Here is a 13,662-nt window from a genome sequence, read left to right on the forward strand (position 1 = left end):
TTCTTTTTCACAACAGCGTTATTCTGTCATTCTCACGAAGATGAATGAGTGTTTAGAGGGTTAGTGAGTGTCCTTTATTAATCTTTTATTGCAAAGGCTGTGAAAGCTGCATGAATATGGTAACAAGTGTCCCTGATGAGCTTTTCACATTGACCAAGTCTGGAGTTTTTCACATTCAACTTTTCATGTCGTATTGGGTTACACCATCACATCAGCAATATAACCAGGAGGATTAGCCATTGCTTACAGTGGATTGCATGGATTCTCTGGTCGAATGCAGAAGGATTATATTATTGGCCTGATATCAATAACTATCAATGAGAAGCAGTTTAGGGACAGACAAGTCACCTGCAAGGGTTCAGGGGGCAAAAGACTCATTCCAACCATTGTACTGTGGAATCCAAGAAGTGTCTAAATGCATTTGATAAAGCAACTAAACTCAGTCGTCACTCAGGTACAACCAAAGTGTTACATGCTACTCAACAATTTGGTTAACGTCTAGCAGAATGGATACGCTACCCTTTGCAAGGCACTAGATAAGCAATTCTCCAGGTTTTCTGCGAGTAGATGTTACTGCCGAGGCCTTTGGAGCAGGGAGGCCCCAGCATACGAGACAGCTGCTGGAGAGCCTGCCGTCTGATTGTCTACAAGCCATTTGGAACGGAGCCGCTTGGTAAATCCTAGACTATGTAGTCAATCTCTGAATAAAGGGTGTCCGTTAAATCCTCTTCACTCGAGTTCTGGCCTTTAAGACACATGGAACCTCGCCTGTCAAGGGGAAAAAAGACCAGTTTTATGTGAGGATAATAGTGTAAAATAGCACATTTTGTGGAAATATAATACATATAATCACAGTAAAACTGAATTTAAATCGTTTTAAATCTAACTTGTGTCGGTGTGACGACAGTGGACTCACCCAAGGGGCTGGCACTGGAGGTCCCCAGAGCAGGGGCAGTGCTCCCTGGGCCCCTCTCCTTCCATGTCCCAGGACAGTAGCTCCGTCAAGTGGTTGGAGGAGGCATAACAGCGCTCTCGCTCAATGGGTTTGGCCAGGCACACAGGGAAGAGCAGGGCTAAGGCCCAACCAGGAGAGGGACAGGTGTGAGGGACAGAGAGCTCATAGGAATACGCAGATCAAGTCTTTGCAGTTTCACGCTGCTCTCCTTAGTCACAACCATGCAAAAAAGACTGAATTATGGGTTATGTTAATTAAAATTTGAATGACTCCCAAGGGCATAATTCAACAGATGGGTAATTACTTTCTGTACTGTGTGTGTGTGTGTGTGTGTGGCTCATACCTTTATGAAAAGCACAGCAGAGATCGGGGCTGCAGTCACTCTGGTGTTGGCAAATACTGCCTGCCTCTCCCTTGGTGTTGTTCTGGCTGCACTGACCCCACACACACAGCTGCCCTGCACAGCACTCCTCGTCCTTGGTGCAAGGCTGGAAGACAGCACAACCACCATGGAATACTGGGATGTCAGAAGAGCCACGTGTATACCCTGCACTGCACACTGTGCAGGAATACAATCACGGAGTCCATTTCCTAAAGTCTTGACAGCTTTGTAGCTTGAAAATGGCCCATATCTAAATGTGTGTACGGGTGAGAGAGGCAACACAATACTGCACACCGCAGCCACACTTGTGGCCACACTGCAATGCAGCATTGTGGCAGAAACGGTTGCATCATCATCGCATTTAACTCAGCCGGCTGGGTGTGTGTATGAGTGTGTGTGTTTAGAACTAGAAAGGTCTGGGGTGATATCCAAAAAGATGTTCCCTGAGCGGAATGGCGTTAGTATACAGTTCATTAGATGAGCTCAACGACACAGACAGAGGTGGACTAATGCATCCTGTTAATAACCAAGTACTAGACCTACCACATCCAGGGCCTTGCAGGGTAGACACTTAGACTGGTGAGTCTCATAGAGGCAGTATCTGCCCTTCTGACAGTCATCATCAATGATACACTCCTGTGAGAGAGACGAGTAGAGTCACACTTACCTTCCTTCATTCAGGCCAGTACACATCATATGATGACAATGACATTTCAGAATAATTCTGTCTTTGGAGGCTGAGGTGGTGTCTAGAAGTATTGCAGTGCTGTACAATCTCTCACTACATTTGAAATGCATTCCAGTGAAATTCAAATTTTTCAGAAGTGGTACATGGTTACTTGAACTCTATGATATTAATATGTACCTGATGTGACCTAAATAGAAAAGGGCTGCTTCTGTAGCTGGGACAAAGAGACTCTTGTCCCCCAGACCTTAAGTAAACATCTAATTTCCTCTCTTGTCCCTACAATATAACATAAATGGAGGGAGAGGTGAAGGAATAGCACACTCGACTAACCCTGTGTTATTTCAACACAACCTTAGAAGCTGATATTACCATAAAAATGTATTTGGGACCGATACGACAGTTGCAGTGTTCCCCCTGGAAGACTAACACACTACTTGAGACGTTGTTGTTACTTCAACACAGGAATTAAGATGCTGCTCTCTCTTGGAAGTCGCTTTGGATAAAAGCGTCTGCTAAAATGCATAAATGTTTGGATCCAAGTCGCACTCATGCAGTCATCGACGTCATGCTTTCAGCTTGTCTTGCCTCTCAGCCATGCATTATTAATAGCCAGGACACAGCCTCTAAGGCAGTGTATCCACCAGCTCCCATCCTGCACATATCATATCACTACGTCCAGAAGTAACCTAAGTCCATCTCTCGCACAGTGTGTAAGAAAGCTCTGTGGATAGACTTTGATAGAGATACCGTCATCTCAAACGTGACACTTGAACAACCACACTGAGTAGCCCAAGAAAGTACAGGCCAGTTCATTAAGCTTGATTCTGCACTGGAAATGTGTTACTTGTATTATTTCACACAATGAAGTATGATAGCAGACACATTATGGCCCTTGCACTTCTACTTTATAAGTGAACTCAAATAGTGATCAAACTAGAGTCAGTTAGAAACCTCACTCACATGGTTGATGTTGTTTTGCTCTTCACTTGACTGGAGGGTGGTTCTGTTTTCCTGGTCCTATATTTGGAAGGACGGGTATTGTCTTGGTCACTTTCACAAGTAGGCTAAGGTATTTGCTCTGTGTCAATTATCTTTGCATCACGAATAATGCCAAATCATAAACACAGCATGAATGTGTTTGTGTAATCTGACCTTGTCCACTGTCTCTGTAGTTTGGATGGACCGATTTCTCGCAGCACTCTCTGCAGAACTACTTCCAGCAGAACTGCTTTCATTGTTGGAGTGAGAGGGAAGGTTACTTGGGTGCAAGCTTGATCTGGCACTCTCATTGTCCATCTGCAGAAATAGGTTTGGAAAGTACAATTTTATGAGTCAGGGCCAGAAGATCAGTACGTTGATAAATCACCTCTGTTGTGCAAAGTCATTCCATTTATCCGATTGTGGTTTTTTTCGGATACAAATTAAAGTAGGATTTTGTTTTTTCGTAGGCTATAATGCTATTATCTGGAAATATGTCACCACGATGTTGCCGTTGTACAGCTAACTATACAGTAATGTGTGTACATCAGAAGCTGGCATAGGCCAGCAAATAATGTACCGAATGCTATGTTGACTGTACCTGGTGCACGGCGTCCTCCAGTTTCTGCTGCGTGTCTTCCATCAGCTGCTCAACCTCCACGAACATGTCGTTTAATGTAGCGTGTCCTTGAGCCACATTGTCCTCGATTATCTGATTGATTTCTGAATTCACAATTTCAGGGAGGATGCCATGAATAGGCGCCGTTAGACTCAGGGTCAGCAGAGCGAAACCCAACATCGTCCTTTCAATTTGACAAGGCATCCGCATGAATGAATGGATCCCCGGGACGTCGCCTCTGCTGCGCACTCGGTGTGATGCTGGGCCCCTGTTTGGTGACAGAGGGGAAATAGGTTTACAAATCAGTCAGCGACAGATAGACTTAAAGCCACAAAGGAGTTTTCAAGTCTACAGTTATGGTATATCTTAGCAATTTCGTATGTGCCTATGCCTTCTCGTTTCAAATGGACTTGATGAGCAGACCTGTATGGAGACAAACCGAGACGGCGGGCAGCTAAATGTGAATGGGTGGATGCTGCATGAAGGATGGCACACTGCGCCGAAGTGGGCTGTCTGTCCAGCTGGTAAAGCAATAACTTGCCCTGAGATTATCTACAGTGTAGTAGGCTACCGTACACCTACATCATGTTGTACACATTATTATCTTTTCTTAATGAAAGAAAGTGAGATTGAAAATAATACGGACAACCAATCATGCAAGAAGTTGTATGCTCGGTTTTGTTTTCTCAGTCCTACCACTAGATGGCCTCATTACCGTTCAATTCTCACTTAAGCGGTACTTAACAACTTACAAATATCATATAAATCGAGGAACACCAAAACAATGCCGATAAATCATGTAGGTATTCAAATTGAATAATGTATTTTTAATCGATAGGTGTATTGGCTAAAACTTTTGAATATTTGAATAAGTGTTTAATATCAGTGTGCATTTTCTTTCTCATTTGTGAAAACCATTAAATATATATATTTTTAATAAACAACCCCCCCCCCCCCTTTCATTCTTGGGTCTGTCATAGAAAGACCTGTAGGGATTAGAGAGGTGTGTCTTGGTGATGATTAACAGGGCATGTCATCACCTTCAATACTGGACTCCACACATGGCGTGCTTTGTAAATCTCTCAATGATCCTCATTTTTGTACTTTTGGTTACCCAAAGTAGTTGTGGGATGTGCCAATTTAGTTACTTTTAATGAGGACTTAAACGATCAGTTGAAAAACTTCTCACTATCCAAACTCACTATTCATTTACTGTAAGATCTTCAGCACCGCCCCCAAGTCAGAAAGGGGTAGTAATGCACATGTAGGAGTCAGTACACATGCCTTACAGCCTTACTGAGTAGGCTGAAGGACCGAGTCGCACTGACACTTACAAGACAATTAAAAACTTCTGTCAGTCTGTTTGTGCTCAGAAAAGGCTATGTACATTCGTCGCTGATCTAACGCTTTATTGGACAACTAAAATAAACTTTTACCAACGTAAGTAAGTCTACTTTTAAAACTCATTTTAATTAGTGTCATTTAAAACAGGAAATTATTCATACAATATTACAATTCAGTCGTCGGGTTCCAACAGGGTTTCAGTCTATAGCATAGGTACTCTTGTTTAAATAAATAGCTTGCGTGGTTGTTCGTCTGCTGTCAGTTGAAACGTTTTATAAACTTTGAACCCTTTAAATATATTTTAATTTCAATAAAATTCAATGAGGGCATTTAGTGAATTGTGTTTCTGAGCAGTGAACATCTGGTTTGTGTCTTCATGCTGTGATGAGATAGCCTCTGTGTGTTTGCGCAACCAGCACTCTTGCTAAAGTACTGATGAATGTGTCTGTTTCACTATAATTCAGCTTTGAATGCCTTTGATAAGATGTCTCAGAACTATGAGATACAGACTTGTTTGTGTTCTAAAGTGCACTGTAAATTAAATAGGGCTGAAAGGATGGATGGTGATAAAAGGTACACTGAAATCCATTGCAGTGATTTTATGTGGTCACTGTTTGTGTTTCTGTTGCACTTCATTGAACACTATTCAACAAAAATGAAACAGTTTAAAATAAAGTTTTCTTTTTCGAGAAAAGTAGTCTACTTTTGGGGACACTAATTGAATTGGAGCTAGTTTCACTCCATTTCCAATCGACAGCTATTGAATCATTTCTATCCGGAGAAAATCTGTAATAAACCAGACAACATGTCACAGTAATTGTTGCTTTCTGTCATTCCCGGGGTGGTCCTGATCTTTCTGAAGGGTACACCCCCCTTCCTCATAGAGAGTACAGCTAACGGCTCTCATCTTGTCATTTCGGAGACAGAAAGCTGCGCTGAGTTGAGTTGTTCTGAACTTATGTGTCTGTGCCAACGTACAAATCAACCACACTAGTTGAGCTTCTGCTGGAGTAAAACATGTATACAAAGAAAGTATTTGGGGCGCCAGAGACATGGCAGCATGGCATGTGGGTGTGAAAAACAAACAAAAACAGAGGTCAAGCACAGAGATGCGGTGGTCACAAATGACATGTGTAACGCTTCTGTTCCAGCTAGATGGATGTTTTGAGGAGGGAGAGAAGTGGGACTGATGAATGGGTCTTCTGAGAGAGACACTCCTTCTGAGTGTTCCTTTTTCTTCAGAGTTGTGTCTATTGCGTAGGCTGGGTCACTATCCTGGGTTTGAACTTGCAGTAAACAAGGACTTTCAGCATGCAAGACATTCTGCCAGACCCTGGTGGTTGGTCTAAGGGGGGAAACATTGCTACTCAAAGGGTAGAGGGCGACAGGTCTGTCAGTTTTAGATCAGTAATCCATTCGGTGGAGTATTAGCAATCGGGCTAGTAATCTGAAGGTTGCCAGTTCGATTCCCGGCTGTGCCAAATGACGTTGTGTCCTTGGGCAAGGCACATCACCCTACTTGCCTCGGGGGAATGTCCCTGTACTGACTGTAAGTCGCTCTGGATAAGAGCGTCTGCTAAATGACTAAATGTAAATGTAATTAGCAAAGAGGATCAAGCATGTTTTAATGTTTTTATTGGTTTAATCTTGGTTTTAGACATCTGATGTTCTTCCAAGTAGTCTTTGTAGCTCCCCAGTTTGTGTTGCCTATAACGGAAGGAGATGTGTGATTGGTTAAGGAACAGTCAGAGCAGGCTGCTGCACTCGCACACACCGTGTAATATTCCACCCCCTCTTGTATGAGCAATCATATCCTGTGCATCCTGTAGCTGTTAGAAACACAACACACTCTTCCCCATTCAGCGAGTCCTGCTTTATTACTCATGAATTCACTGAAATGCTAAGTATGGAGAGACTTCTGAAAAGATTCTTTTTACGTCCGGAGCTACTTCAACCCACAGACACGATTGTTCAGCCAGATTTAAGACAGTTAAAAATCCAACAAACAGTGCATTCCTAAACATTTGACTGAAATCCCATTATTTCTCTTGTCTCGTTGGAATTTCCTATGGAATGTTCCATTTAGTTTGTCCTTGTATGTGCTTCGAAAAGAATTCAGGGCAAAGTAAACTGCCTAGGCGTACTGTAGTGCATATGTATAACATTGCTTTGCTAGTTCTAGTGTCAGCCTCTTGCTTCAAAGTCCACCACAGATGCAGGTACAAACAGATCGCAGCTCTAGCTTAGCACTCTCATATCATTCTGGCACACCGGTCTTTTCTGATTGCACAATTTCACTGCAAGTTACAGTTTGTTCTTTCCGAGTCCAGTCTTATGGAGAGATCATGGTGTGGCTACATACTGTATGCAGACCTAGGTCACAATGTAGAAATGTACACTCTGAAAGTTTACGACATACCTCTGTGAACTTCCCAGAGAACCCGGCCATGAAAGCAGGTGTGAAGATCTAACCCATTCTGATTTATTCAGCTTTGACATACAGCACGCCTATATGGAAAATTGAAATTGAAGTCCGTTCCCTGCCAAAGAATTTTGAGGGTGCTGTAGGTGAGGAATTCCAAAGCTCAGCATTGGTCAGCAACAAGCCAATGCTGAGCTGATGCCCTAGCAGTTTCCTTAAAATCGACTGCCACCAGCTCTATGCTTTTGGTTTGTAATTTGCGGTTGGAACGAGGCTAGATTTAAACACTGAGGTTACAGATGTAAACAGACCCCAAGCACATGCTCTGGATGCTAGCTAATTTTATAACCAATTCTACATGAACCATACCATTAAAGCTTAAAGCTGTGTTCCAGTTACTCCTCACTGTGCTGTCGTAAACACAAACAGCAGTCAACTAAACCTTTCAGACTCTCTCAGGCAGAAGATACGGTAGAAATACAGAGGGAGTTGTGTGTTCCAACCAGCCCCTGACTGGTTGAAGGCCTGTTGACCAGGCTTCTCACAGTATTCCCAGAGGAGGCCTGTAAACTTTCTCCTTCCTCTCGGCAGCTTGTTTCCGTCCTAGACCCACACTGTGGAAGTGACCGCATGTTTCCAGGCATCAGCCTCAGCACCAGGACAGGAAGAGGAAGTCAGAGGTCAGGGGTTCCATATGCAGGATTTGGATTGGTTGATCCTCTCATAGGGAGCTCTCCCTGATCTTCAGCAGGGTTTCCTCCTCGCCTCCACATTGACCAGATCCCTATGGCGACGGAACCAGAGTGGTCCTTAAGGGGACTTAAAAAGGAGTTGAGTCTGGCCTCTTTAACGTTTTAAGATGGAGTTCCACAGTGCCAGCTCTGTGGCTTTGATCTGCACAGGAAAACAGACACACACACAGCAGGTGGAGTTCAAATCGGAGGCTCTTGGGAGCTCATCAGAGATCTGTCACGTGTAGGTGGAGACTGTACTCATAGCATATAAACGTATGTCTGGTATGCGTGTCTTGGTATGCGTGTCTTGGTAGACTCTGTGCCCTATTTTAACGATCTGAGTATCAAACGCAAAATGCAAGTAACTTTGTGGGCGGAGCTCGGGCGCTGTTGCTATTGGTCTGAGGTAGCTACATTACTCATAGGTGTGGTTTGGGTGTAACGTGCAATAAACCAATCAGAGCGTCATCTCACATTCCCTTTATAATCAGGCGCGCTTGTTCCATGGCGAATTGCTATTACAATGGCGCCCGCATGGTAACGGTGATTTCGCAGTCTTCAGAATTTTGTTTCCAGGTTCTGATGGACAGCACTTTGTCAGGTGTCCATATATATCTATGTATCTTGCCACTATTGGTCAAACATGTTTGATCCGTCATTACTGCAATAAGCCTGAATAATTTGGGTAAATGTGTAAGCTACATTTATGCCTTTTTTCACATATTCATGATTTCCCTCGTGTGGTAATATTTAATATATGAGAGAATCAACGTGTATGTGCGTTATGCACACGCTACGTTATGGCCAACAATGCGCCCTTATAGCATGTGAATAACGCGCCACTGACTTTAGACTATGTCTTTCCTGGTCTGTGGCGGAATTGTTTTCTGAAACTGCAAAATAGATCCAGGGAACGTTTGCGCCGGAACACCTCCTCTTTTCGCTGAACCGCCCCCGGGAGCGCAAGTTCATTCCCTAATTTACCGACGTGCGTCTGTGGAGGGAAAAGTCCTCTCTGGGTTGGGTGCAAAATAGGAATGATGCATGCGTCGTCGTACAAAGTCAATTGCGCTGGGTGCAAGATGGAGCCCTCTGTGTTTCTCTGCAGATCAACCTGTAAACACGACCGTTCTCAGCAGAGTAATTCATGACTACACCTCAGTGATCGTGTCACTTTGAAATGCAGCTATGGATTGCGTTGGCACGTCAAGGGGGTGATGGAGATGTTCTTTTTGGAGCACTTATTCCTGACCTTGTAGTCCATCACACACAGTGGATGTTGGTGTTGCAGAAGAAGTCTTATCATAACCATGGCAGGCCGTGGTCATGGTCATGTGCTGTTTTCCTCTGGAACATGACACCTGTCTATTCTGAGCATGGTTTCTTGTGAGTGCTGCCTTGCTGGCTCCACACTATTCCTGCCCTGTCGCTGTGGTGATACACCCCAGGATGTAGACTAAACCCCCAGGGGCAGTGGATGGGGAACATGCAGGGTCTCTGAGAACTGTCTGTGCAGTATTTCTGACCAACTGTCAGTCTGACTGACTGTCTAAATGTCGGAGTGAAAGCCAGTATCAAATGAGCAGTTTCCTCTAAGTTACAGGCTAACTTTGGACGGCTGTATTGCTAATGGTCTGTTTGTCTGTTGATTCTATTTTTTATTTTCATAGGATATTGGTCCACTCTGACTGCTACTGCTGTCAGCCTTAAAAGTATTGTTTGGTTTTTAGAAATTCTGGGTGTTCTCAGAACATTATCTACAGTATTGACAGGCAGTAGTTCACTCAGTCTGTCAGCTATTTACTCATTTATTTTCACGCATGAACAAAAGAATGTGCTGCTGGATAAGGTCAAAATATTTGACCAATGGAGATTGCATATGTCAAGCTTCAAAATGCTGGGCAACCGTTGTTTAGCATGCTGTGTGTGTCTGAAGTATGTCCAGATAAATCTTTCTCCCTCCAAAGAGGACATGTGGTTAACACACTGGCTGGGTCAGACCAGCCTGCAGACGGCTCACAGCTGCTCCTACTCTCCATCACTGGCTTCTGTGTGTGTGAATTAACGATTTTCTCCTCTCTATATGACTGACATTCACTAGGGCCGGCCAGATAACATAGTGTTTTAGTCCAAGTGAGCACTCCTTTTGTTTTGGCACCGGAGTCTGAAGAAGCTTCCAGATTTGACAGACCTTTGGTGGAAGCACTGCAGAAGCCCTTTCTGAGGGCAGAGCTAGGCCAGAGTCCCTGGCTGGGGTGGATGCAGAGCTACATTGTAATGTTTTTAGTCAGACTGTTGTGCAGCTCTGAGGCGTGAGTCTGGCTTATCAGGCTTCCGAAGAGTTCCTTCCTGGTTTTCTTTGGTTCAGTCTGTAATTACTGTGGCTGCAGAACTTGGAACTCCCAGCTCTCCCTCGTGTCATTAGCTGCCCTGTGCTTACTGATTGCTGCAGACTGTGTGCGCTGCAATAACAACCACTGGACATCACATCATCAGTTTGCGTTCCACTAGTTCAGCGATGTTGCTGGAGGCCAGTGATGCAGTCATAAGCACACTGAGAGCAGGCTATACGCCAATAAGGTTGTGATATGTATAGCCGACGTGTAGGGCATTATTTACTACCTTTATTTATAGCCCACGAACCTGTGTTGCCAGGTTTGCTGTCATTAGATCAAGTGGAGGTGTGTGAGACACACCATACACACATGGAACACAGAGCTACATTTGGAGCTCAGGAGTAACATGAAGTGGAATGAAAATTCAACCGCTTGATTGTAATGATTGTTATAGTACTTTACTGAAACTCATCTGGAAAACAAAATGACTTTAAGGAGATTAAGAGATATATTCTACCTGTTTGGTTGAATATCTGCCTGGCGGAAAAGAAGGAGTTATGGGTACGCTTCATTTTATGTGTGTGTTTTTGTGTGGGTAGGCCGTCTTGCCTGTGAGCGTGTTTGTGTTGTGTCTCTGCCTCCCTTTTGATGTTATGCCCCAGCAGGCCAGCTATAGCAGGTACATATTTCACATCCCTGGCATTCCTCATCTGTAGGAGACTGATAGTGTGTGCAATCCTAAACACTACGCTCACTCATGCTGGATCAGAACAACCTTCCTCAGCGGTTCATCAACATAGCATCCAGCTCGCTGTTTTTGTGACGTGTGAGTTTTCCAAAAAAAACACAGTTCACTGAGGGAGGTTCTTTCCTTAGATAAGACACTTGAGGAGAGAGTATTCACTTTATATAGTGGAACAGGGATATTTCATATTTATATTTCCAACTGCACTCCACAGGACATGAATAGACACTGTTTGAGAAAAGTTAAATAAGTCTTAGTAAGTCAATAATAGGACATTTTGATCAACCATTCAGTGATGGACATTAACCCTTTAAATAGAAATATTGACGTTCTAAACCTGTATTGCAAAGAGTATTATACAGTCTTCTTTACATATAAAACATGCCTAAAGGATTGTCTTGGGCTAGTGTGTTTCTCTTCTGTGTGTGGGCAGGCATGTGTGCATACTTTTACAAACGTGCTGTTGCCAACGATACTGTATTAGGTTTTCCATTCTGTCAGATAAAGATGAAGTCACAGGATTCCATCTGCTCTGTAGTCTGATTCTGTATTGTCAGTACTCTGTGTGTTCCTTTGTGCTGTGCTGGCTGAAAGACACCGTGTCCCTGATGCCTTTTAATTAACACACCGACTCCTACAGCAGATGGTTCCAGTAGCTATTTTTTCCAACAACTACTCTTTTGTCGACCTTGGAAAGCAAACCCATGGTTTTGTAATATAGTCTTTAACAGTCTTTTAAAACTTGAAATTTGACATTTCCAAGCAGAAGTGATAGTTGGAAGGGTGGATGGAAGCTTGTAATTTCTTTGTCTGGTTTTGAGATAAACATGTATTAGAAACGCATCCTGAAAACGTTGTCTTGGCAATGAAGCTACTTGTTAGTGGTTAACCAAGTAGTGGTTTGTAATGGTGCAATGGAGGCACTTTTGAATTGACTAAATTCATACAACATAGCCTGGAATGACTGTAATTGTCAATCTCTAATAGCTCAACATTACAAAACAAAAGTGCACAATTCCATAGAGCAATCTTTTCACACCAGTTGGTCGTTTTTCCACCATTGTTGTGATCAGATATGTATAGTACCACACCTCTAAGGTGAAAAGGAAGACAGCTCCCAGCCTTTAACACAGGCTCTTCCTCCATCTACCCTTGGCTGACGACTCCACCTCTCCCCCACACCCCCTCCCAGCCCCTCCAGCCTCTCACCAGCCCTCTCTCAGCTCTCAGGAACATTCACATCAGGAATGAGTCTCAGATAAAGAACTATGGAGTTGGCCCTGCACCATTAGCATGCCATTGGCTAACTGGTTGGCCGGGCGTTGCCTCTGGTTGTGTCGTGCTGATGGAGCGGTTCAGTGCTATGTCAGGCGTGTGGTGCTGGAATGCAGCAGGCTCATTGGGTGGCTGTCTCCAGCCAGAGGCCTCCAGGGCTTATCTAACACTGGGACAGGAGCAGGGCTGGGGCCACCAGGGTGTCTGTCCCAGCTCTGAGGGCAGTACCGACCACACTCCTTTGTCATCAAAAGGGATATTATAATCTAACAGGGTCACAACACTCACCGTACAGCCCTGAAAAAAATCTACAGCACTGGTAGCGACAAAACAGGATGTGAAACACAACTAAAAATAGATCTAGTGGTCCATTTCTTTGATTTGAAATGGGGTGGGGGTTAAGTGTGTAGAATGTGTCTCCAGTAGCCTTTACTAACAACTGTTGTGATTCCAAAGGAGATATCAGCCTAGGCATTTCAAGTTCCAAAGTTTTTTTCCCCAATTCTGAATGAACTGCATTACATCTCCACTACCACCTGTTACCCTATGGATTCTGGGAAGATGTGTCACATGTTGAAATTCCCTAAGGCAGCATGCAGAGCTGGTACCTTCCCCCGATGAGTGAAGGGTAAACTGTCCTGCAGGGTCAGTGGTCTCTCCCGTGTTGCCTCTCCCCCTTTCCTGCACTGGGGCCCAGGCCTCTCTCCTCCCTCTGCTCTCTATGGGTGATTAGAATATCAAAGGGCGGCCGTTTCCAAACCTCCCAGAAACCAGGGTCTCCACCCAAAAAGCGCATGCGAGTATAAGGGGACTTTTTCCATGTTCTGCTTTGATGCCGTGCTTCGGTGCAGATTCCTTGGCTTGATGTTCAAATGTTTGATTGGTGGTTTGAGCAGAGCAAAGATGAGGGTGTTTTTCTTGTGCGAGTTCCATTTCGTGATACAGGGGTGCGTGAGGGTGGTTCCAGATTTATTTAACTTTCACATGAACAGTATGCCAGCATATGTTAACATGTGGGGTAAAGCTCTCACTGAGAAAAGAGGGTGGCCAGTTGAAGGGATAACAAGACAATCCTGGAATGCAGTTGTCCTCAAGGGGCTGTTCTCATCTCTTAAAGCCCTCCTGGCCTTTGAAAACTGTCAATATTGTCTTATGAAAGAAAAGGCCTTTGATATTCTAAGGGG

The 13,662-nt window shown here is 44.0% G+C and overlaps 2 protein-coding genes across 8 annotated transcripts in view; one reads left to right on the top strand and one right to left on the bottom strand.

The window, feature by feature from the left end:
* Positions 1 to 64: 64 nt before the first annotated feature.
* dkk3a (dickkopf WNT signaling pathway inhibitor 3a) lies at positions 65 to 3,948 on the bottom strand. The gene is made up of 7 exons (XM_067249200.1): positions 3,605 to 3,948; positions 3,178 to 3,321; positions 2,986 to 3,042; positions 1,881 to 1,973; positions 1,299 to 1,443; positions 917 to 1,073; positions 65 to 768 (listed from the first exon to the last, which is right to left on the bottom strand). The coding sequence occupies exons 1-7, from the start codon at positions 3,830 to 3,832 to the stop codon at positions 681 to 683; spliced, it is 912 nt and encodes a 303-aa protein (XP_067105301.1). The 5' UTR covers positions 3,833 to 3,948; the 3' UTR covers positions 65 to 680.
* A 979-nt stretch (positions 3,949 to 4,927) lies between these two features.
* Positions 4,928 to 13,662, top strand: part of mical2a (microtubule associated monooxygenase, calponin and LIM domain containing 2a) — a 34,685-nt gene continuing 25,950 nt past the window's right edge. For 6 of the 7 annotated variants that reach the window (XM_067248540.1, XM_067248543.1, XM_067248544.1 and 3 more), the window contains exon 1: positions 4,928 to 5,062. The gene's annotated coding sequence lies outside the window, so the exon portion shown is untranslated. Of the gene's footprint in view, positions 5,067 to 13,662 lie in introns of all 7 variants that reach the window. The other variant, XM_067248541.1, reaches the window with a different exon arrangement.

Source organism: Osmerus mordax, chromosome 13 (genome assembly GCF_038355195.1).
Source record: "Osmerus mordax isolate fOsmMor3 chromosome 13, fOsmMor3.pri, whole genome shotgun sequence".
Taxonomy (NCBI): domain Eukaryota; kingdom Metazoa; phylum Chordata; class Actinopteri; order Osmeriformes; family Osmeridae; genus Osmerus; species Osmerus mordax.